This window comes from Triturus cristatus, chromosome 4_1 (genome assembly GCF_964204655.1).
Source record: "Triturus cristatus chromosome 4_1, aTriCri1.1, whole genome shotgun sequence".
NCBI classification, from domain to species: domain Eukaryota; kingdom Metazoa; phylum Chordata; class Amphibia; order Caudata; family Salamandridae; genus Triturus; species Triturus cristatus.
Window position 1 is genome coordinate 932893816 of NC_140585.1, and position 22251 is coordinate 932916066.

General features: G+C 48.9%; 1 protein-coding gene across 1 annotated transcript in view; it reads right to left on the reverse strand.

The window, feature by feature from the left end:
* The window catches only part of LOC146855853 (natterin-3-like), a 32143-nt gene extending 10256 nt beyond the window's left edge, over nt 1-21887 (reverse strand). The window contains exons 1-2 of the mRNA XM_085653795.1: nt 21810-21887; nt 19678-19783 (exon numbers count right to left, since the gene is read on the reverse strand). Coding sequence (XP_085509921.1) covers nt 19678-19783 — 106 coding nt within the window. The 5' untranslated portion in view covers nt 21810-21887. The remainder of the gene's footprint in view (nt 1-19677; nt 19784-21809) is intronic.
* Nucleotides 21888-22251: the final 364 nt, after the last annotated feature.

Here is a 22251-nt window from a genome sequence, read left to right on the forward strand (position 1 = left end):
CCCCCCGCATGCGCATCGTCCACATTTAGCTGATAATTGTCATGTGTGCCAAATGTGTAATCGCTGACTGGTTGTGGGATAAGTCATTAATGAAGGTTCACCCTGACTCTATAGGGAAGGATCAGTGCCCCCGATTTATGTCGCCACAATGGTTGGCTCCTCCTCTATGGATGAATCCACATGTCTGCAGATTCGCTAATATTGCGTGCCTGCTGGCAGCAAGTGGGAGCTTGCAGAGGCCCAGCAAATTTTCTCTGGGCAGGGCAATTCTCTCCGCTTTAACCCATGTCAGTTAAGAACGACGCCATGCCATAGCGTGAGGGGGCACAGGAGATTTCCATCTCCAAGTGATCAGCCACTTAGCGGTAGCCTTGCCTGGATCCAGGAAGCAAGACGTAACCTTATGTCTTTTACCTCTTCTAAAGAGATGCAAAATGTAGGTTTCCAAATGAAAGGGAATGTCGCGTTCGGTGCAGTGGGCAAGGACGTCGGCTATTGTACTCCAGTAATTGTTGAGAGCGGGGCAATGGCACAGCATATGTAAGAAGTCGGCATCAACCAATTGACACCGGGGACAGGCAGTATCTATGCGACAGAAATACTCATTCATTTTAGTTGGGGTAAGGTACGCTCTGTGCAAGATAAAAATTTGAATCTGGTGAAAGCACTGATTGAGAGGTATTCGTGTGGGGCTCTCCAGGGCCGCCGCCCACTGAGAGTCTGTGAAAGGACGTTCCAAGTCTCCCTCCCACTGAAGCTTCAAGGGTTCCAGTGTCATTGCAGCGTGTTGCCTAAGGGAGGCAGTGAACCACCGCATCAGGTGCCCCCCGGTACCCATCAGGTGCAAGTACTGAATCGTGAGATGTGTGGGAGGTTCTATGGTCAAGTCGCCTCAGCGAGCTGTGAGGGCTGTTATAAGGGAACGGTGTAGTAGAAAGCAGCCCGGGTGAAGTTCCTCCTCTAAGACAAGCACGGTGTATGGGATGAGGGTCTCATCCCGGAAAAGATCTCCAGTTTAATGAATGTCAGCCATCTCCCAGTTGTAGAGCTCGGTCGCCGTTGTGACCTCCAGCCCCCAAGGTGTCCCCTGGAGAGGAATAGCGGGGGCATATGGTATTGTAGAGTGGGTGATAAAAAGGCTTCTGAAGAATCATTTGTGTGTTACTTTGAGCAATAGGGAGTCCATGGCTGTGGGCCTCGAGCAAGGGTGGAACAAATAAAGTAGGGATTGATGCAATAGGGGTGGGTGTAGAGTAGCCGTGTCAGTTAGCTGGCGAGAGGTCAGCCATCTGGCAATCCATGTAGCCGTGCAGCTAGGTAGTATTGCTCTAGGTTAGGGGTGGCAAGTCCTCCATCGTCTGTGGATAGATAACGTTTTTTAATGGGAACACGGTGATGAGAGGTACCTCAAATGAAATCTCTGATCTCTAATTCATTGAAAAAGGGGGGATATAGAGGGGCAGGTTCATGAAATAATAGAGGAGCCAGGGTAGGATCACCATTTTGGTGAAGGCAATCCTACCAGTGACATATAGCAGAAGGGTACCCCTAAAAGTGAGCTGCGCACGGATAGCAGTCATCGCTCTACCAATGTTGCCCTCGAAGAGGTCGGGATCTCAGCGATAAATGCGAATGCCTAGCTATCGAAAGGAATTGGCACACCACATTACTTGGTTCCCGTTAAGGGTGTACTTAGGGTCCTGAGTGGATCCCGAAATGGGGTATAGAGAGGACTTTGATACATTGATGTTCAATCCCAACACATCGACAAATGACAACACAGAGGGAATGGAGTGGACATCTCTCACGTACATCAGAATATCATCCGCATACAGTTAGATCATGTGTATCTCATCACCTAGGGGTATGCCCACATCGACTCGGTGTGGAAGCATTCAGCCAGTGGCTCCATTGCCAAGGAGAAAAGAAAAGGGGATAAGGGACAACCTTGGCTAGTCCCACGACCTACCGCAATGGAACCAGATATATAAGGATCTGCTTTCAAGCAAATAGTTGGGCGTTTATAAAGCAGATTGACCATACCGATGAAGATGGCTCCCAAACTAAATTTGGATAACACTGCAAAAAGATAGTCCCACTCAAGGGAATCAAAGGCCTTCTCGAGGTCCAAAACCAGGCACCCTGAGTGTGGCAAGCGAAGTGGCGCATACGCAGCAACCCTGAAAAAGCGATGAAGTGCACGAGCGGGGCTAAAACGGTTCTTGTCCGGATGGACCAAGGCATGGATGAGGGGCGCGAGTCGATTAGCAAGTACTTTTGCCAGAATTTTATAGTCAGTGTTTATAATAGCTAAAGGTCTGTAGGAGGCTAAGGCTGTGGGGTCTTTGGCCGGCCTCAATAAGGAAACTAAGCTGGCCGTGCGTAATGAGGTTGGCAGCAAGGAATTTTCTAGTGCAGAGGTGTGAAGGGCGTGCAAGTGCGGGTTCAGTGTATTGGCATATGTCTTAAAGAACTCTGTTGGGAGCCCATTAGTGCCCGGCGCCTTCCCAGACGCCAGTGTAGTTAAAGCTTCACGTACCTCATCAATAGTGATGGGGGAGTCTAGCACCATGTGTTGATCGAGGGATATCACGGGTAGTTCTATAGAACTCAGGAAGGTACTGAGCTGCAGATGATTCCCGTGGTTAGTGGATTTGTAAAGTGTTGATTAGTGTCTAGTCATGGCCATATAAATGTCAAGCTGCGTATAGTGCATGTGGCCCAAGTCATCGCATATTGCATGGATTGGTCGAGGAGGAGGGTGTTCCTGGCGCAAAAGGTAGGCAAGCAACTTACCTGCCCTTTCAGACGTAGCATGCATGCGTGCCGAGTAAGCCAGGTAATTGTGGCTACGCAGTCTGTCCAAAAGTCCAGTATGCTCACCATGTAGCTCATCTAAGTGGGTATTAGCCTCAGGTTGCGTAACCGAGGTAGTTTCGTACCGGAGGAGTTTGCGCTCAATGGCACTGAAAGAGGCATCCAGTTGTTTACAGATGTTCCATGTGAGGCCAAGGCAGTGCCCTCTAATCGTGACCTTGAAGGCCTCCCAATCCAGTGATGATGAACCTGTGTAGCCGATTTTACTAACGATTCGTAACGAAGCAGCCTCAGATTGGCATGCCCAGAGACCCGTAGAATGCCTGGTGCTCCAGTGCTGCCGATTGAAGACGCCAAGTAGGAATCGGTGAAGGTCCCTCATCCCAGCAAAGCCTCAAAAGTTGAGGATTATTGTCAGAATGTGTACAACCTAGGTATTTGGTGTCCTGAATCAAGGGGAGCAGGGAAGAAGAAGCTAGCATATGATCTAGTCGCACATGGAGTTTATGGACAGGTGAATAGAAGGAGTATATGCGGGTGTCAGGGTTGCGAGAGCGCCACACATCTATTAGGGACCAATGATTTAGCCAAGTACACAAAGCTGGTAGATTGGATGACGCAGAGGTACGCGTAAGGGGTGGGAAAGAGCTCTAGTGAGACGTCAAGGATGGAATCGAAGTCGCCCCTTTAAGCCAGGGCAAGCCGCTCCAGCGGGCTAATACCCAAGATATTCTACAAAGGAAGGAGTTCAAGGACGGAATTGAAGTTGCCCCCTATAAGCCAGGGAAAGCCGCTGCAGCGGGCTATACCCAAGAAATTCTACAAAGGAAGGAGGTCTAATCTACATTGGGAGCATAAACTGAACCAATAAGGAGGGTTTGGCCATTAAGTTTAATCTTAAAGAACACATATCTGCCCTCTGTATCGACATCAACCTCCTCCACCTTACAAGGAAACCCGCCTTTACCCATATCAAAGTGACCTCGCCTGGGAGAAAAAGATAGTGCTGTACACCTGACCCCGCCAGCATGGGCGTAGCCAATCCGCCTCAGGATTAGCTAGGTGGGTGTCCTGGAGCAAGGCAATGCAAGCGGATCTGCACTGTAAATAAGAGGGTGTGAGGGTGTCATGGTAGTGTGCACTGGAGGAAGGAAGGACACTTTTAAAACACATTCTTACAAATCTCTTCTGTATAATGGTGTGACTGGTGGAAGAATGCGTTGTGGCAGGGAAAACTACGTATCCCAGAAAGCCTGGGAACAGTATTCAAGAGTCCCAATTGCAATCACCTGCAAACCTACTATAAAAACCATACCCAGGAAGTGACCAGTGCTTGACAATCAAAGAACATTACCAGCGTTAGATCCTACATGGATTGCAAGCTGCTATTTCTTGCCCGTTTAGTTTTTCTTCCAGAGCGCTCGACAGCCGGCATACGTTTGAGTCTTCAACCAGCTGTCTTTTTGGCTCAGCGCTCTGCTTGTTGCACCCCCTGAAGCCGAGTCTGGTAACCCGAGCTGGTGCGAGTAGGCAAGCTTCCCCGCAGCGTGCATGGTGAGCGCTCTGTGGGGAGCCTTGTTGAATCTTTATGGAGCGTTCAGTCGGAACACTAAGGAGACACGCCCAGGCCGGGCGTCCTTATTTCTATTGTCTTTCTGCCTTATTGTCACGACCATGAAGGGTAACCACTAACCTTGGAAGCTGGATACAGCGGGAGCGATGGAAGATGCCAAATAACCTTTTACCCTTGTATGGAAGCACATGCGAGTATATGTAATCACTCCACAGGCCACACCACAGTAGGCGAAAGGGAAAAAAGGGATAAACTAAATAATAAAGGTGCAGCTGCGAAAACACTCTTTGGGGAAAGGTTCTGGAGTTGTAGACTTCACTCCTATGGTAGCCCCGTGTTCCCTGTAAGTGAGACACAACACAAAACATAAGAAGTCACCGCCCTGCAACAATATAACTATATGTGAGAAGGCACTTACGTTATATTTGCCACACTTATCCTTATTCACAAAAGGCACAAAACACAAGAATAAAGAAAAGAAATAAAAGTGCTGTTTCAATGACATGTTCTCAGAAGTATTGTCTAATGAGCAGCAAGACACTGAGCTTATGTCATCCTGCAAGACGACATAGTTCCTGTGCTTAGCTCACATGGGGCGCTCCTTCGGTGTCTGAGGAAATTCAGAGGGAAACAAATGAAAGGCTTGTTTTCACGCAACATGCTGTTCCAAAAGAAAATATGCTCCGAGCCTCTCAACGGCTCTCATAGGTAAGGTACTGTTGTCAACGTTCCAGCGCCACCAAACTGCAGGGCACCAAGGAACTTGAATTCCAGCGCTACCAAACCGAAGGGGCACCAAAGAAAGTTCCGAGCCGGTTACGGCTCGTAACCGCGCTACAACGTGAGTGTCCTGAAACAGGCTATGCAGGCATAAAAAGGCCGATTGCGCTTCAGCGCGACCTAAGGAAACCCGCCCACGGCAGTCTCTTCCGCCTGCGAGTACGTCCTGCAGCAGAGCGGAGATGAGGGCTCGGGTCTCCAAACAGCGGGATCAGCAGCAAGCGGGAATAGCGGCAGCCATCCGGGTGAATCCAAGTAATCACAGGTGACAAGCACCGGTTTCCATCCGTGTGTCTTGTTTTCGCCTGTCAGATTCAATCTGACAGTGGTGAGTTTTTGGATACCGAGGCGAAAGCCTCATTACTCCACATTAATTTTGAGTTTTTTAGTCGCTGTTTAGGTTGTCTTATTGATGTGTGACGCTTTGTCACAGTTGAGGGTGGATCACAAGGTCAGCGCTGTGATAGGCCGCGGGTTGCGGTAAATTTGGGTTGCGGAAGTGTCAGCAAGTTTTGTCGCAGAGTCTTGTATTCGTCTGCCAAATGTCTTCTGGCGGTGATGAACTTTTGATGGCTGCCGCAGCGGTTGCCTTCTGACAGTGATCAGTTTTGGGTACCTGCCGGGGCGATTTGCCCTCAGGTAGTGATGAGTTTTTGGATGCTGTGTTGCTGTTTCAGTTTCACAAGTTTAGCGCTTCGATGGGCCTCGGATAGCGGTCAAATGGATTTGTAGAAATGTCTGCAAGTTTCCTGATCAGTGGGTTATCTTTTTGATCCAGTCCTTTGTAGAATGTCCTGTTGAGTTTGCGGAGATGGTCGTCCAACATCTCAACGCCTAGGTCTCTGTGGAGGTCTGCTGTTCTTGTGAAGATTAGAGCACCTGCTGCAATCCGTAAGGCCCTGCTCTGTAGTCTCTGCAGGTCTTTCCGATGCTGCGGGCGGACAAGCACCGGTTTCTCAGTAGGCAGTGCTTAAGTAGGGAAAGAAACAGACTGAAGCACTCCCTGGGATTATGGGAAATGTAGTCTATATCTTGCACTCTCAATACGTCCTTACCCTATCCATGCCTAAACGTGACACTTATTGACGAACTGCTGGGATTTACCTAGGTGCTGCACTCTCCTTCTAAACCATTGTAGGACACAGCGGTTTCTACGTTAAATTTTCGTGCTCTTTGATGCACCTTCATCTGCCTGAAAGGTTGCAGTATAGTTTCCCTAAAGGTCACAGGGCCTGGAGAAGTCATCCAGTAGCCTGCAAACCAAGTGCTTAATTTCATCTCCGTGCATCAGGTGACCTTCTGCACAGGGGATAAGTCCTTTTTTTTTTTCCTTATTCATTTTGTTTGCATTTTGACAACACTTCAGAACTTGAATGGCACTACTTGATGTTGTACTTACGTTCATTCTTTCACCAAATGATTTCTGATATCGCAGAATTGCTTTTCATAGATATAGGTGAATGCCTTCATGGCTATTGTTTTTTCCTCACAAAAAGTGTGCCTATTATTGGAAGTTCTTTATTCCTTTTGTAAACATCAAGAGTCAAGACTATATGCCAGGCATGATGTGTTTATGATGGTGACGCTTCTTTCTTCTTCTTAAAGGTGTGGAAAGTGAGTACTAGGGATCTTGAATACCTTTCATGTATTCTGCTGAGTATCTGTTTGTTCTATCTGAATGCGTTGATCTATTATTTTCCTTTTACAGGGCACACTTTCCTACACTAGAGAGGACGCTCCCAATCCCCTTTTCCCCTGAACGGTGCCTTTTCAGGATAGCCGTAATACGTGCTCCTGAGAGGTGTCGCAAAGGGTAATTGGAGAACTAGGTTCATACATCATCCCCTCTGGGTACAGAATCCAGGTTAGTGGTATTCCACCTGATTATCTGACAGACCTGACAGAGGGGGAATGTATTCCCCTCACGTTCCAGGTAACAACATTAACGTGAGCCATGGGGGACAATAGTAGCATCTGAGCTCAGTCAGCTGTGCAGACATTCGAGAGAAGAGCGGGCGGCTAGGCAACAAAGAATATATGGGGTGAACTAAAGAACTTGTTTCTGTAGTGTGTAACCTCAGGAGAGCTACCTCGCAACAGGAGTTGACCCAAACAGGGGTGCCTAACCATGGCAAGTAATGCGCAAATGAGCTAGGGATCGAGGGGGATGGAAGCACATAGAACTACTACTTGTTGCCTATCTCCCAGTAGTTGAGTATTAGATAAAGGAAGAAATACCGTGCATAAATAATACATTGCGGCCCTGTTCACCGTGCAACCGGGCCCCAGGGCAAAGTCAAGCCTGGCCCAGCGCAGAAAACAGAGCAAACCTTCCCGCCCCCCAGTAACCAAATGTGTGAAAAAGGTGGGTGAGTATGAGCTGGAAAAACAAAGCATGATAGGACACAAGTCAGCCTGTCCAATAATATGCAGTATATTTACAACATTCAGATTTGGCATCTGAGGTTTGGGGAGTGATGACAGGGGGACAGGGTGAGCCAGAGTCACCAGACCACGCTGGTAAAGATTCATCCTTGCATGGTGACTTAGTTGATGACGTTACTGATGAAGTGGGAGGCTTCGTGCTGCGAAGCGTCGCAGCTGCATGGAGCACCACTTGGCACTTGGATAAGATCTGCTCTGGGTCCGGAGCGTTGATCGATGAGGTACAACAGCGTGACCCACCCCTTCTATCCCTGCGAGGACCACGTCTGATACGTTGGGGCGACGATCTAGACATAGTGGCCAAGCCCGTCTCCTCCAACCAGTCCCAAGCATCTGAGGGTGAAACGAAGAACCGGGCGGTTCCATCCTTAATCACCCACAGGGGGGCTGGAAACAGTAAGGAGTATCACATGTTGAGGTCACAGAGCTGGCGCTTCACAGCTCCGAAGAAGCCACACCGCTTTTATTTTGGGCGGTGTAGTCTGGAAAAAACATGACTGAAGTGTTCTGGACAGTGAGTTCCGGTAGTTTTCTGACCTCTATCAATATTGTGTCTCTATCCCTGAAATGTAATAGCCGGAACAGAATTGGGAGCAGGTTGGCTCCAAAAGGGGGCTTACGAGCAGGCACTCTGTGCGCATGCTCCACCACAAATTGGGGAGCCAGAACCCCCCTGCGGAAGTAGCTCCTTCTACCAGAGCTCAATATCGTCAACCGGATCCAGGCCCTCCGCGCTCTCTGGGAGGCCGACCACTTGCACGTTGTTACGGCATGAGCGTTCCTCAGCAAGGTCTAGATTGTCCTCAAGAGTGCACACCTGGTCCAGTAGATCGTGTAAGGTAGCGTCGTGGTTGCGAAATTTGGGTTGCAAGTCAGTGAGTGTAAGTTCAGTCTTGTGGACCCTACCAGCAAGTTTTTGGTGATCTGCTTTTCAGGAGCATAAAGTCTGATACCACTCTATCTATTTTTGTATCCAGCAAGGTGCATGTCTGGTTCAATTTTGTTCCAATTTTCTCCAAGGCTGCAAAGAAGGAGTCGAGTTTGGAAGAAAGAGCAGAATGTTGAGTCTCCGGAGGCATAGTAACCTGCCGATCAAGCGTGGAGGAGGGAGACAGCCTGGGCCTAACACGATCCCCGTGCTGTCCCCATTTCCAAGAGTGCGCCAACAACCGGCCATGGGCCGTGCAATCGAAAGTCACCCACAACGCCACTAGTATGAGTGCTCACCGCTGGCGTCCATTATCGTTACATAGGGGGGGTCTAGGCTGGAATGCCCCCCCCAGGCCCCTGCCCCAAACTCACAGGCCTGCAGCATCACAAAGCTGGACTCACCTCTGGAAACGAGGCAGGCGCCTGAGCCCAGGAGACCAAGGGGGGGCAGACGCCACTCTGCAGCAGGTCGATCCGTTGAAGGGGGGCCGGCAGCCCCCGGGCTAGCTTTCGGGCACAGGAGAGTGGGCCGCCACACAAGGCCAGAGCACCCAAATCGCGATGGTACGGGATATGCCTCGGGCCCTCACACAGCAGGCCTCAGGGGGATCTGGCCCGGCACTCGGTGGTGATCTCAGGGCTGGGAGCCCTCGCAATCCAGCCAATGTGGGGTGCATTCAGACAGCAGGATTCGGAGGCTCCAGGCTCGCGGTCGATCAGTCTGCCCCACTCCGCTCGCAGTAGATCTGTCACACCGGCAAGGGCGGGGAGGTAAGATGAAGGAAGGCCCCAGCGTCCACGTCAGGCAGGGCTGCACCTCTGACCGCAGCAATCTCGGCGGGACGGGGGCTCAGGCTGTCTGGCCATATGAAGTAGCAGGGGCAGGGCGATGTCCACAGCTGCAGGTGGGCTATCGGGTGATTCGATCACATCGATGATGCAGGATAAACAGGGGAAGGGTACGGAGCGGGCTCAGAGCACGTCCATTATCTTTGGCAGGTGGTCCATGCCCCCACTTTTTAAAAAGATTTTCATACACAGCTCTGAATACTTCTGGATGCAATCCGGTTGGGCTACTTACTTTGGTCTCAACCCAGATTGCAAGAGGTTATTCAGTTATTCACAAAAGGCGAATGGTTGCAAATGCAACCTTGTAAGATCACTTGTTTCTGAACAATGCGACTGAAGAGAGCAATATTAGTATAAATGTGTATGTAAACCTCAGAGAAGTTATCTATATTTTCCAGTAATTATCACTACCTGTGGACCAGATCGTCTCTGGCTGCACGAAAGTCATGATAATAATTGCTGGTAATGGGGTCTATAGTTGGTAGAGGTATGCATCCTGCATAGCTGGCCCGATTTGATTTGCCTACATTTTTTTGCTTCCACTTTTATTTAATTGTAAGCAACTGTTGATTGGTAATTTGTTTTTGTTTTGATCATATATTGCCGTTGCAAACCCGATTCTCCTGCCAATTCTGCCACTTCCACTCCCACCCTCCTGACTCCCAGCTGATTATGGAGGTTGCTGCTTGGTCGCGTGCAGCGGGCGTACCACCAGCATGCCAAAGGCAAGCTCGTCGGTCCCCGTTCAAGCCTAGACAGCTCCCAGCCCCAGGACTACCCGATCTTCCAACCCACAAAGCTACAACGCCCCAGACCTCCGAGCCCAGATGCACCAACACCCACTGCTGCCGCACATCCCTATGCACCACCAAAGGACCGTTCTCCTGCTGACACTGCCATCTCACCTCCAGCGCCAAAGCAATCAACAACACCAGAGGCACCGCAAACATCCGCCTGGTCGACCTAGACCACCATGACACAACTCCAATGCATCCTACTCAATGCTTGATAAATCAGTAAACAGGCCATGGAGAGCTGGGACACGATCTCATCTCTCACCCCAGACGCCATCTTCCTTACAGAAACCTGGCTAAACTCTTGCATCCGCCCCAGACATCGCCACAGCCATCCCTGCAGAGTACAAGATAACACACCAGGACCGAACCAACAAACATTAAGGTGGAATCGCCATCATCTATAAAGACACTATCTGCTGCACAACATTCCCAGACGACCCGGCACTGATAATGGAAAAGCTCAACTTCCACCTCCACACAGATGGAAAAAGCATCATCAGAGGCACCCTTACCTACAGACCACCTGGACCCCGCCCCACTTTCTGCAACGACATCCCGGATATCATCGCCCTACTCGCAATCGACTCAGAGCACTAGATCTTCCTTAGGGACCTCAATTTCCACCTCACCGACCCCAATGACCCCAACACCACCGGCCTCCTGGAAAGTATGAGCAACAGTGGCCTCATGCAGCTTGTCACTGACCCTACCCACAGCGCAGGACACATGCTCAACTCCATTTTCACCTCCAGCGCCAGATACAACCACGCCACTCAACTCACCTGGTCCGACCACGACAGCATCCACTTCACTGTCGCAGGACCTACCCACTCCAGAACAGTACCTCCCATATCCACGCCAAAGACTGGAAAAAGGTATCAGAAGACCAATGCTCTCCGCTCCTATTTCCCAGACTCCACACATAACCCAGAACTAGCAGCAAAAACACATCTCCTCTTGGTTCACAGAATGTGCCGACATCATTGCCTCCGCCAAGACAGCCAAAGTCAAAGGACCAATCAAAAGAGCTAGCTGGTTCACCGAGGAACTGCACTCCACCAAATGCAACTCCAGGCAGCTAGAAAGGAAGTGGTGCATCAGCAAAAAAAACGTAGATCGCACCACCTTCAGGATCGCTCTCAACCAATACCTCCGCTTTCTGAAAGAAACAAAAAAGAACACCTTGGCAGACCATATTGAAGCCAGCACAAGCCACAGCAAGGAAATCTTCACAATCATGAAGGAGTTCTCCAATACCAGAGCCACAGAGAACGACATTACACCGTCCCTGGAACTATGAGACAACCTTGCTGACTTCTTCTACAAAAAGATCTCAGCCATCTAAGAAAACTTCGAACACCAACTCTCTGCCACCGACAGCTTCAACGAGTTCACAACCTCGAAAACAAAATCTGAACACCTGCTCATCAACTTGGACTCCCTAACCCAGTCGTGGATCGCATGCCGGGGGGGAGCTGGGAGGCCGGGTCGCCCGGGTCTTCGCACGGAGGGTTAGGGGGGGCGTTTTAAATAAAATTTATAAACTTCACTTACCAGGTCCCACGCGGTCTCCGCTCCTGGTCGGGTCCTGCATCAGTAAGCAGGCATCCTCCCTCCCCTCCCCTAAGCCAATCACAATGTTGCAATGGCAGCGTTGTGATTGGTGCGGACGGCGCCCAGCCAGGTGCCTGTAGGGAGGCCATTTTCTCTATGTAGGCTGCATGCAGCTTACATAGACAAAATGGAGAGTGCGCATGAGAGGTTTGGTCGGCCCGAGAGGGCCGATCAAACAGTCAAGGCCCACAGCATTGGACAAGCCACTCTCACCTGACCCGCCCACCCACCGGCCCCCAACCAGACATACCGTTCTGCTTTCTCTCAGCGCGAAAAGTAGAAAGATAAGATGGTATTTAAAATACCATTTTATGTTTCTGCTTCTCGCACTGTGAGAAAGCAGTGGGGCGACGCTCCTCCTAGGCCTGTCCACCGCATTCAACACCATCGTCCATCCCATCCTGATCAAAAGATTTCACCACATACGGATACAGGGAGCCGCCTTCAGATGCATCACCTCATACCTCACCAGCAGAACCCAGAGGGCCGCCACCCACCATTCATCTCGGAGCAAAAAGAAGATCATTTGTGGAGTCCCCCAAGGATCATCCTTCAGCACCACCCTCTTCAACACCTACATGACCCCCCTGACTGCCACCGTGAGATCACACGGATTCAACATCATCTCCTAGGCCAACGACATCCAGTTCATCCTCTCACTGTCCAAAGATCCCTCCACCACCAAAACCAACTTCCACAGATGCATGAAGAACGTCGCAGAGTGGATGAAGGACAACTGCTACAAACTCAACATGGACAAGGAGGAAGCCCTAATCTTTGGGAATAACACCTAGCCAGGAAATGAAGCATGATGGCCTGCAGAACTCGGCCCTCCCTCCACCCCGACAGACCATGCCTGCAACGTAATGGTATGTTATATTATATTATACCGTTTTCTAAAGCGCACAGCTGCCCCAGCAAAGGAGCGTCCCAGCGCTGATAGCAGCCCCATGTTTGGAAGTATGGAACATGGAAGCAAATGGTCGAGCTGTTACCTGGAAGGTCCTCTCAGCATTAAAAGAGGCAAACCAATCCAGGGCAGAATCCACAATGCCCACTTCCACCAACCTCTGTAACAGGATCTTGTAAGAGACCGTGTCAAACGCGGCACTGAGATCTAATAAGACAAGTGCCGAAGTGCGGCCCTCGTCTAGAGCCCTCCTCAGGTGTTTGGTCACAGCTAGGAGAGCAGTCTCAGTGCTGTGGCCAGAACGAAAACCATTCTGGGTGGTGTCTAGTATGTTATTATCCTCCACAAATCTAGATAGAATGGAGTTAATATAGGTCTCAGAGATCTTGGAGACCCAAGGTAGAAGAGAAATGGGACGCAAATTTTCTGGCATCGCTATGTCAAGGTTGTGTTTTTTTAGCAATGGGATCACTCTAGCTTGCTTCCAAGTCCTGGGGACAACTGCCATGGATAAGGACAGATTAATCAGCTGGCCCACAGGCGAAAGGAGCACAGGCAGTGATTTTATGAATTGCTCAGGCTTAAGGGGGTCAGCCGGGGAGCCGGATTTGACCTTGCTACAGAGCACATACAACTCATCCTGAGAGATCGTCGGGAGAGCAGCCAAAATGCGCATCGGAGGAGATTTGGACCTGAAGTCAGGACACGTAGTAGCTTGCGGGAAGGTCATATAGATATTTTACACCTTCTTAACAAAGAAGGAGGCGAGAACCTCACGTTGCTCATTCGACGATATCAAAGGTGCTGTAGTGACCGCCGATGATTTAAAATCTTTGAGTATCGAAAAAATACTTTTGGAGGGATTACTACTGTTCCTAATCTTAACCGCAAAGTATGCTGCCTGTTTGGCCTGAATAGCCCTATGATACATCTTAATAGCTGCCTGATAATGCTCCTTTGAAGTTGAGTCATAGTCCCGTCTCCAGGCTCGCTCCAGCTTTTAACAGGGTTTACGTAGAGTGATCAGCTTATCATTGAACCAAGGGCTGGATTTGGTGGTACGGCTTTTAGACCACTTTTTCCCGGAATGAGATAATCCAGAGAGTGGAGAATTCAGTCAGACAGTGCCCTATTGGCCGCATCTGGGTCATCTGGCATAATAAATGTAGTAGTAGAAAGGAGGCAGTGAAATAAATTGATGTTAAATTTGTGCCAAGGGCGCCTAAATGAGAGCTTCTGGGACGTCCTCCGGGCGGGTACAACCCCTGAGAGGGTCACAGATATGAAATAATGATCGGACCAACACACCGGAGTAGGGGTGTGAACAGTGAGGAAGGAAAGGTTAGAAAAAATTGGGTCTAACAAATGTCCTGCCGAGTGGGTGGGACCATGGACCAGTTGAAACGATTGACATGCCGCCAGGTCAGCTAAGAAATTTCCCATTTCCGTGTCATCGGAGCTATCAAGATGTACATTCAAATCCCCGATAATGCTAAAATTGGCAGCTCTCATTGCCAAGGAGTTTATAGTGTCGACAAGTGCAACCTTAAATTCCTTAGAAGGTCCTGGTGGGCGGTATATCAGTAGCCCAGACATGGTATAGCTAGGGCTAGATGCAATCCCGAAGCGCAAGCACACTCACAGCCAGCAAGAGACTCTTTAACAAAAGGTGCAAGAGTAGCGGTTCTAAGGTGCATGGGGAGTTTGTTCCATGCCTTGGCTGCCAGATTCGAGAATGAGCGTCCTCTGCTGTTGGTTAGGGAGATCCGAGGGGTATCTGTTAGGGAGAGGGAGGTGGATCAAAGGTGTCAGGTCGGTTGGTGGAAGGTCAGGCATCTATTAATGTAGGCAAGACTTTTGTGGTGTAGGCATTGTAGGCGTGGGTCAGCATCCTGAGCTGGCAGCTCTTCTGAAGCTGGAGCCAGTGTAGTTTCTATAAATGGGGTGTGATGTAGGTCCTTCTGAGGACCTACATCACAACCTCAGCATCATCTATGCATGGCAGCTATACATGAAAAAACAAGTCAACACAGTCTCATCAGCCTGCTTCCACACCCTTTGCATGCTCCGTAAGATTTTCAAGTGGCTCCCAGCCAACACCGGAAGGACGTCACGCAAGCCCTAATCACCAGCAGACTGGGCAACTGAAAAATGCTTTACGTAGAAATCACCGCACGCCTCAGAAGAGAGACTCTAGACAATACAAAACTCAGTGGCAAGACTCATCCTGAACCTCCTCAGAATGACCTACATCACACCCGATCTATAGAAACGACACTGGCTCCAGATTCAGAAGAGATGCTGTGGTACTGAAAATTCTGGACCCGTGTTATAAACATCGTCATATCATGACGATTTTGGTATCAGCAGACCGAGGATGATTAAAATACTATGCACAAGCATTTTCGTCATATTCAGGTGACGAAATCACCCTGAAATGAGAGTTTCCGTCCTGAACCCTCGGGTTCCATTTGAACGGCAGCCATTTTGTGATTGCCCTCACATAGGCCAATGACTAAGGCCAAAAACGAGTCTGATGGACACGTACACCTTTGCTGACTCCTCTGTGACCTGGGTAAGCTGACTCCACTGCCTGAAGCCAAACCTGTTCTGCCAGTTCCTTTCCCAGTGGCCGAATGAGATTAGTATCAAGGCACAACATATCATAAAACCTTTCATCACACACAAACCATGCCTAATCTTACACACACCTGTCCCTGTTCCTTTTATGCTGACTTGCTTTACGAGGAGGAGGTGCCCGTTTTTATTGGGGGTCCGTCGATATCTGATGAAAGTACTGAGCCTCGCCGGGTAATTGATTGAGGGCTACACAAACTGAAATATTGGCTTGTCATCATGACTCTGCTTTTTCTTTGTAGTGAAAATATGTGAATGGTCAACTGTAAAATAAGGAATGTTTGCCTAAAGCATAATATTTTGTATAAAAAGAGAAGGCTGGCTTTGTAAGGTTGAGCAGTCTCCTGAGAATATACACCGTGTTGTACTTCTAGGATACCTGTTACTGGCTGCAGCCAATAAATACGATCTTTGACTTCACCAAGAAGACTCTGTGTTTCTGTAGTCTGAAACAGGAAGGACTCGAAGTCTTATGGTGTGTTCCCTGGCACCGCTGGGTTCTGAAAAACCCAGTACTTCAATGCCAGCTCAGGATGCTGACCCACACCTACAAGGCCTACACCACAAAGGTCTTGCCTACATTAATAGATGCCTGACCTTCCACCAACAGACCAGACACCTTTGATCCACCTCCCTCTCCCAAACAGATACCCCACGGATCTGCCTAACCAACAGCAGAGGACGCTCATTCTCGAATCTGGCAGCCAAGGCATGGAACAAACTCCCCCTGCACCTTAGGACCGCACCGTCGCTCCAGCAATTCGAATGATCTTACCACCACGCAGCAGCAATCTTCCCCAGCACCACCAGACCCTCATGGGTGATTTGCTGCTCTTTATAAATGTCTGATTGATTTTTTTGTGGAAGTGTTTTCATGCTGTGCATGCGGACCACTGACGTGCGGCTATCGTGTTATGGGATGAAGTGCTTGGCGGGGCAATTAGTGGTGGACTCGGACGACCCTCCAACCACGTAACATTTGGAAACAAATATCAGTTTTATGTAGACGAAATGCAAGAGAAACATATTTAATCGAGCCTGCAGAAGACTTTGAGGAGGACTCTGGCTAAACCATGTTTAAGTAACTCAGGCGTGCACTGAGTCGCTCTACAGGCAGCACGAAGGAGAAAAACCAAGCTAAACCAGGCTGATAGACGTCTGAGAATTGTGTGTTTTGAGTCACCAGGCAGGGAGCCACCTTCCCTGCATGGGTCTCAGTATCTGGGAAACGGTCTAGGAAAGATTTGGGCAGCCCAGGACTACGTAGAGGAGCAGGGGCAGGCCATGGCTGGAATGCGCACCTCTGAAATTAGTGAAAAGTGCTTTAAGTTAATATCCTTCTTTAAATTTCACATCTATTTTCCTAGTTACAAGAATTATTTTCTTTCTAGACACTGAAATGTTCCTTCTTCAATTAACGTTTTGCTACTGAGGCTAATCGGTTTTCCTTCCCTTGACGTCATGTAGCAGAGTGTGAATCCACTTCTTCAGATAATACAGACTCCCACGTTCTCTCGTCAGGTGACAAATGTTTATCCAGTTTTAGTTTTTAGGTCAGGCCTGGGCAGCGCATCTGCTGCTCTGCGAGGCATGCTGTATTTGAGTATGGACTTGAAGCTCCGCCCATATTTTTCATTGGCTTGTGTCATTGTTCCTTGTAAATGCTTTTTGTTCATTCGTTAATAGGCTTGTTAGTCCCTCCTTAGTACCGCCTTGTCTTCATTTGTAACCTTTCATGAGGACTGGCCCTTTTACTTCTGTTGTTACACGGTATGTCTTATTTAGTCTGTAAGCACTATTTTCTTTCACGAGTTTCTCCTACTGCAGGCACGACCTGCTTTCCTGCAAGATTCAGCGCGCCATCCATGCTTTCACTTTCCAAGCAGCTTGGGACAATGGCGGGCGCTTATTTGAAATGAAATAGGTCTTGCATTTACAAGAGTTTGAACTGTTGGCATTGTAAATGACAATGCCTTTTATATGTCTTAATTATCAAAACATATAAATAAAAGGCATGTCATTTACAATGCCAATAGCTTAAACTCTCGCAAATGCAAGACCTATTGCAAATGCTTGTTTCATCTCACGTCACTTTGCATTCTGCAGTTTGCTTGAGACTGCAGCCATGGCCCTGTGAATGCTCTGGCCATTCATCCGCCACCACGTGGGCAGTGGTCGCACTGAAACAAGGGGCGTGTTTTTCACCGCACCCACCTGGAGCCCACATATCTGAAGTGGGTGGTAGGGAAAAGTCGAGGAAGAGGGTCAACAACACCAGGCCTTAAAAGCGGCAGCGGCGCCTCCATATGTGCTCCTGCCATGTTCTCCATGCACCTGTCCCTGACGCAATACTTTTCAAACACAAACCTCCCCATTTCACGAAATTCTCAGAGGACTCTATAACGAGTGCAAAAAGATGGCCATGTACAGCAGTGAGGCTGAGGTCACCGTATGCAGAAATAATGTTGGCCATTTTAAGTCGCATTTTAGAGTTCTTATCGAGGACCTTGATATGTTGATTACTGCTTGATTCCATCTTTTAGGTGTAATTCAGTTTTTGATTCCCAACAAGGTACGGCCAATACCCAGTGCCCCAGGACAGTCAGTACCCCTGCTTAAAATGCTGGGGCAGGGTGAGCTGGTCCCAGGCTCTGGGCGGAGAGTCAAAGTTGTGGTAATTATGCTGAATAGAGTCAGAGGACAGTGTTTATCACACTAGGCTGGGAAACTGTCAAATTTAATTGTACCTCAGTCGTGGGCTCTCGGAGGCTGCAGTACAGGGGTCCTTGAAGGGCAATCTTCAAAGTTTAGTAAATATGACCTTACTTTTAAAAAAAACTGTCATTTTTTAAAGATTGGCAGACCGCGTTGTAATAGCATGCCCTACATGCTACTATTGTGAAACATGAGCTTTAATACAGGCACTAGAATGAACAGAGGTGTGAGCTAAAAATGATGATATGGGGCACCTGGAGGACACTGAATTCAAGATTACATTGAAATCGGTTTTAACATTTGATAGTTACCACGAACCCACTGTGCTGCACTCCCAAAGAGCATCGGTATTTTAAGTATTTTTTAACAGTCTTTGTGGATCTTGCCACATCTCAAGGTCCGCTAACACACACACCAACCAACACCCACCCTCAGAGTGCACACTCAGGAGCTCCCCACTCAAGAAGGAAGTGCCATTCATGCAAGCGAGCACCATCAGGGTTGTGGATGCACGTGGCCCACTGTCCCCAGCAATGAGCACAGCCACATTTCACATGTCCATCATCTCCATGTTACAGCTCCCTTCTTGCTTGTGTGCTAAGGCCCTCAACATCTGTCATCATCAGAGACACAGGGCCTTATTTATGGCATTTTGCGGTAGGGCAGCTGGTGCGCTGCCAACGCCAAAGTGAAGGGGCAGAAATGCACCATATTTAAGCAATAAGGTGAATTCCTGTCCTTTCTGCCTGCGCTGATGCCATTTTGACACCCTCGAGCCAACGTAGACACCCTGCAAGGGTGCCTCAGTTGCAGACAGAATTGTTTTTGTGCAGTAAGCGGCACATTCCTGCACAAAAACAATCCTATGATGTGTTTTCCTCTTTCTATGTGTGTGCTATAGCGAGAGCACACAAAGAAAAAGGGAAAAACTAGGAAAAATTAACATATTTCTCCTCGTTCCGCCTCACCCCGAAAGGCATATGGATTTGATTCTTCCCAAGGTTTACATCAATTTGTAAATCTGCAGCAGCGTTAAATTCCATGGGTATTGCATGGGAATGTCTGCCGCACTACCTAGGAACGCCTCTTGGGCCCAGAGTAAGGCGACACAGCGATTTACACAACGTCGCCATCCTCATGATTTATGAGGCCACTCAATGCCAAGCAGGGTGACTTTGCGTGGCTTCATAAATCTTTACGAGAGCCCAGCTCCACGCACGTACCACTTATCATGGTGCAAAAGTGACCCAGGGCTCTCATAAATAAGCCCCACAGAGCTCAAGGTCCAGGAGCCCACAGGAGTGTAATTTAAGTTTTAAGACCAAAATGTAACGGTTTACCAAGCAAAAGACAAACCTGCAGTGAAAACATTTGCTAAAGTCAATCGGACCACTGCAACTGGTCAAAAAAAATTGCATGCGAAGGCGGGAGGCGTAAATGCACCTGTTTGAACCTCTAAAGTCTGCTACGTAAACCATAACCCTAGATGGAGCTGAGAGTCATAAGCTTTCAAGTAAATGTCCCATATACTTAGCCTGTACACACAAGAACTCTCACGGACTCCTGAAAGTATTTTGTGTATTGAGGTACCACAAATTGACCTGACTTACCGGTAATTTGCAGCTCCACCATAAAATCATGGTGGTCTGGAAGGTGAAGAGCCTTTGTGCATCCCAAGAGCAGGACTGCCAAACATCCCCACAGCACAAGCTTCATCTGAAATGGATTTAATCGAGAAAGAGATCAGAGCAAGCGTATGGGTAGAGAGGGCACACAGAGCTGGTGAAGGTGGGACAGTGAAGAAGGACAAAAGTGAAGGGAGTGAGGTTGAAAAAAGAAGGTAGAAGAAAGGAGAAAAGGGCAGGAGTGGGGAAATGCATCCAACTTGAGGGTAACCGGGAGGAAGCAAAGAGAGGGTGCGTGTGAAGTGAGAAGAAAGGAGGGAGACAAAGAGAAGACAGTGAAAATTAACACAGGATGGAAGGAACGAGACTTACACTGCAACAACATAACTGATGAAACAGCTTTATGTATTCAACAACTGCCCAAGGAAGCCTTACAGGGTACTCTTGTTCCCACTGCATTCCTACACTTTTATGGCTATCTTCTCCTGTTTTCTACAGCCACTCCGGCCCACTGCATTCTTACACATCCACTGTCATACTTGTGGTTGCTTTGTTCGCCCTAAGTTGGCAGAGTATGCCCAGACGTGGGTCCCTTGCTCACTTTGCCACTGGATTCAAGCTAGCCTAGCTGATAAGGGGTGTTACCCCGAAACCGGTCCCAGGATGCTTGTTTGCGGTTCAGGGAAGACAAGGCTTGGTAGTTCAGGCTGGACTGTTCCCATGAGGCACGAGTCAAGACTGATTTGCATATAGCTGTGTCTGAACTGGGGTGGCAAAGTGAGCTAAAGAACGATGATGGATTCAACCCAGATCTGTGACTGGAGGTGAGTGTCTGAAAAGTTTCAGCACTCTGTCCATCATCTCTTTGCGTTTGCTTTGTCATCCCAGTGCAGGCATGCACAGCCACCACCGCTGCTATATACAGCACCCTGCCCAATGCATCTCTGGAGTCATCTCACTGCCATTTTAGCCTTAAACAGCTACATTCACCTGCTGCTGCTCTTTACAGCCACCCCAGCCCACTGCATCGTTACAACGACGTGACCCACTGCATCGGTAAATAGCCACCGCTATCCCCTGCTGCTTTATGCAGACCTAAGGGAGATGTCCTTCACACTGAAGTATTACATAGTCACTGCGGACCGCGGTTGCTTCATACAGACAGCCCCCTAACTACTGTGGCCTTACAGCCAACTCTCCTTCTACAGTCAAAAAGAGCCACTCTCTGCTCACTGCAGTCTTACGTCGTCACTGTCTACACACACTGTAATCTTACAATCATGTCCGACTGCTTCAGTCAAATATGACGGTTTACACGACCACTGCCGCCACACGGCAGCCTCCACAGGGACAGCTACTCGACTTCGAGCACACACCCAGGTCGAATAAAACCTTAGAAAGCCACATCATGTCCAGTGCGGCCACCCTCTGAAGTCTTACACAGCAATAGCACTGCACGGACAAGTAACGCGGACAGCGAACGCTGCAGTGCGCACTCCCCACAGGGTAGGTCATGCTCGCTCCACTGCAAGGGGCGGTAATTCCTCTGGGATTTACGCTGCACCTGATTAATAATGTTTCCAGTCATTGAAGTCCGTGTTCTTCTCTTACAGTTGATACGAAGCCAGGAACACGTATCCCCTCAAGGGGTCAGTCATTCCTGAAGCCCTCAGAGTGCACTAGATGAGTGATCTCCCAGTCGGTACCAACACCAGGTAAATTGCTCTTACAGTCAGTCACAGACCTCGCCCTGCACGAGGTCGGTATTGCCTTACCTTCCACGCGCGAGGAGGTTACAGGCTCTTGGGAGATCGGCAGTGGCTACAGTCTGCATTACTCATGGTGAATCATTCCTGCAGTCCATACGCTGCAAGAGACCAGTAACGTATACAGCTCGTGCGCACCACAAGGTTCATAAATGCCACCTTCCTTACAAGGCAGCTGCCTAGTGATCTCCAAAGCCTGTACACTGCAGCTCCTCCTGTGCAGCTCCTCCTGTGAGGACAAGAATACCCACATGCCTCGCTCTGTCCAGGTGTCAGTGACTACTGGAGTGTCTCCTGGGAGTCAGGCTTGCCCAATGGCTCTGCAAGGGACTTCATTCCCACATTGCTCACCTTGGTCTCCGCCTCTTTCTCAGTGCCCTCTTTCTTTGGTTCTGTCCAGTCTCTTTTTGCAGCTGGCAGGAAAGAGAGCTTGAGGTGGGAAGGCTGAATTCATACCTGAACCTGCCAATTATTAACAACCAGGTACAGGCAAGTAACCAATGGGAGGTCAGTTGTGCATATCACAGCTCAATAAATGCCCCGCCCCCTTTCAGTATCTTGAGCAGAAGGGGCTGTGTGGAGAATGTTGCAGCAGGCAATGAGGCTTTAATGAACACTGTGGCAAGACGGTGACTGTGTAGTGGGCATCATGAACAGGCTGTGACTGTATAGGGAACATATGGTCACACTGAGAATGTATAAGGAATGTCATGGCTAGAGTGACTGTATGGAATATCATAAACAGATGGTCACTCAATATGAGACTACTATAGACAGACCAAATCTGTGCGGA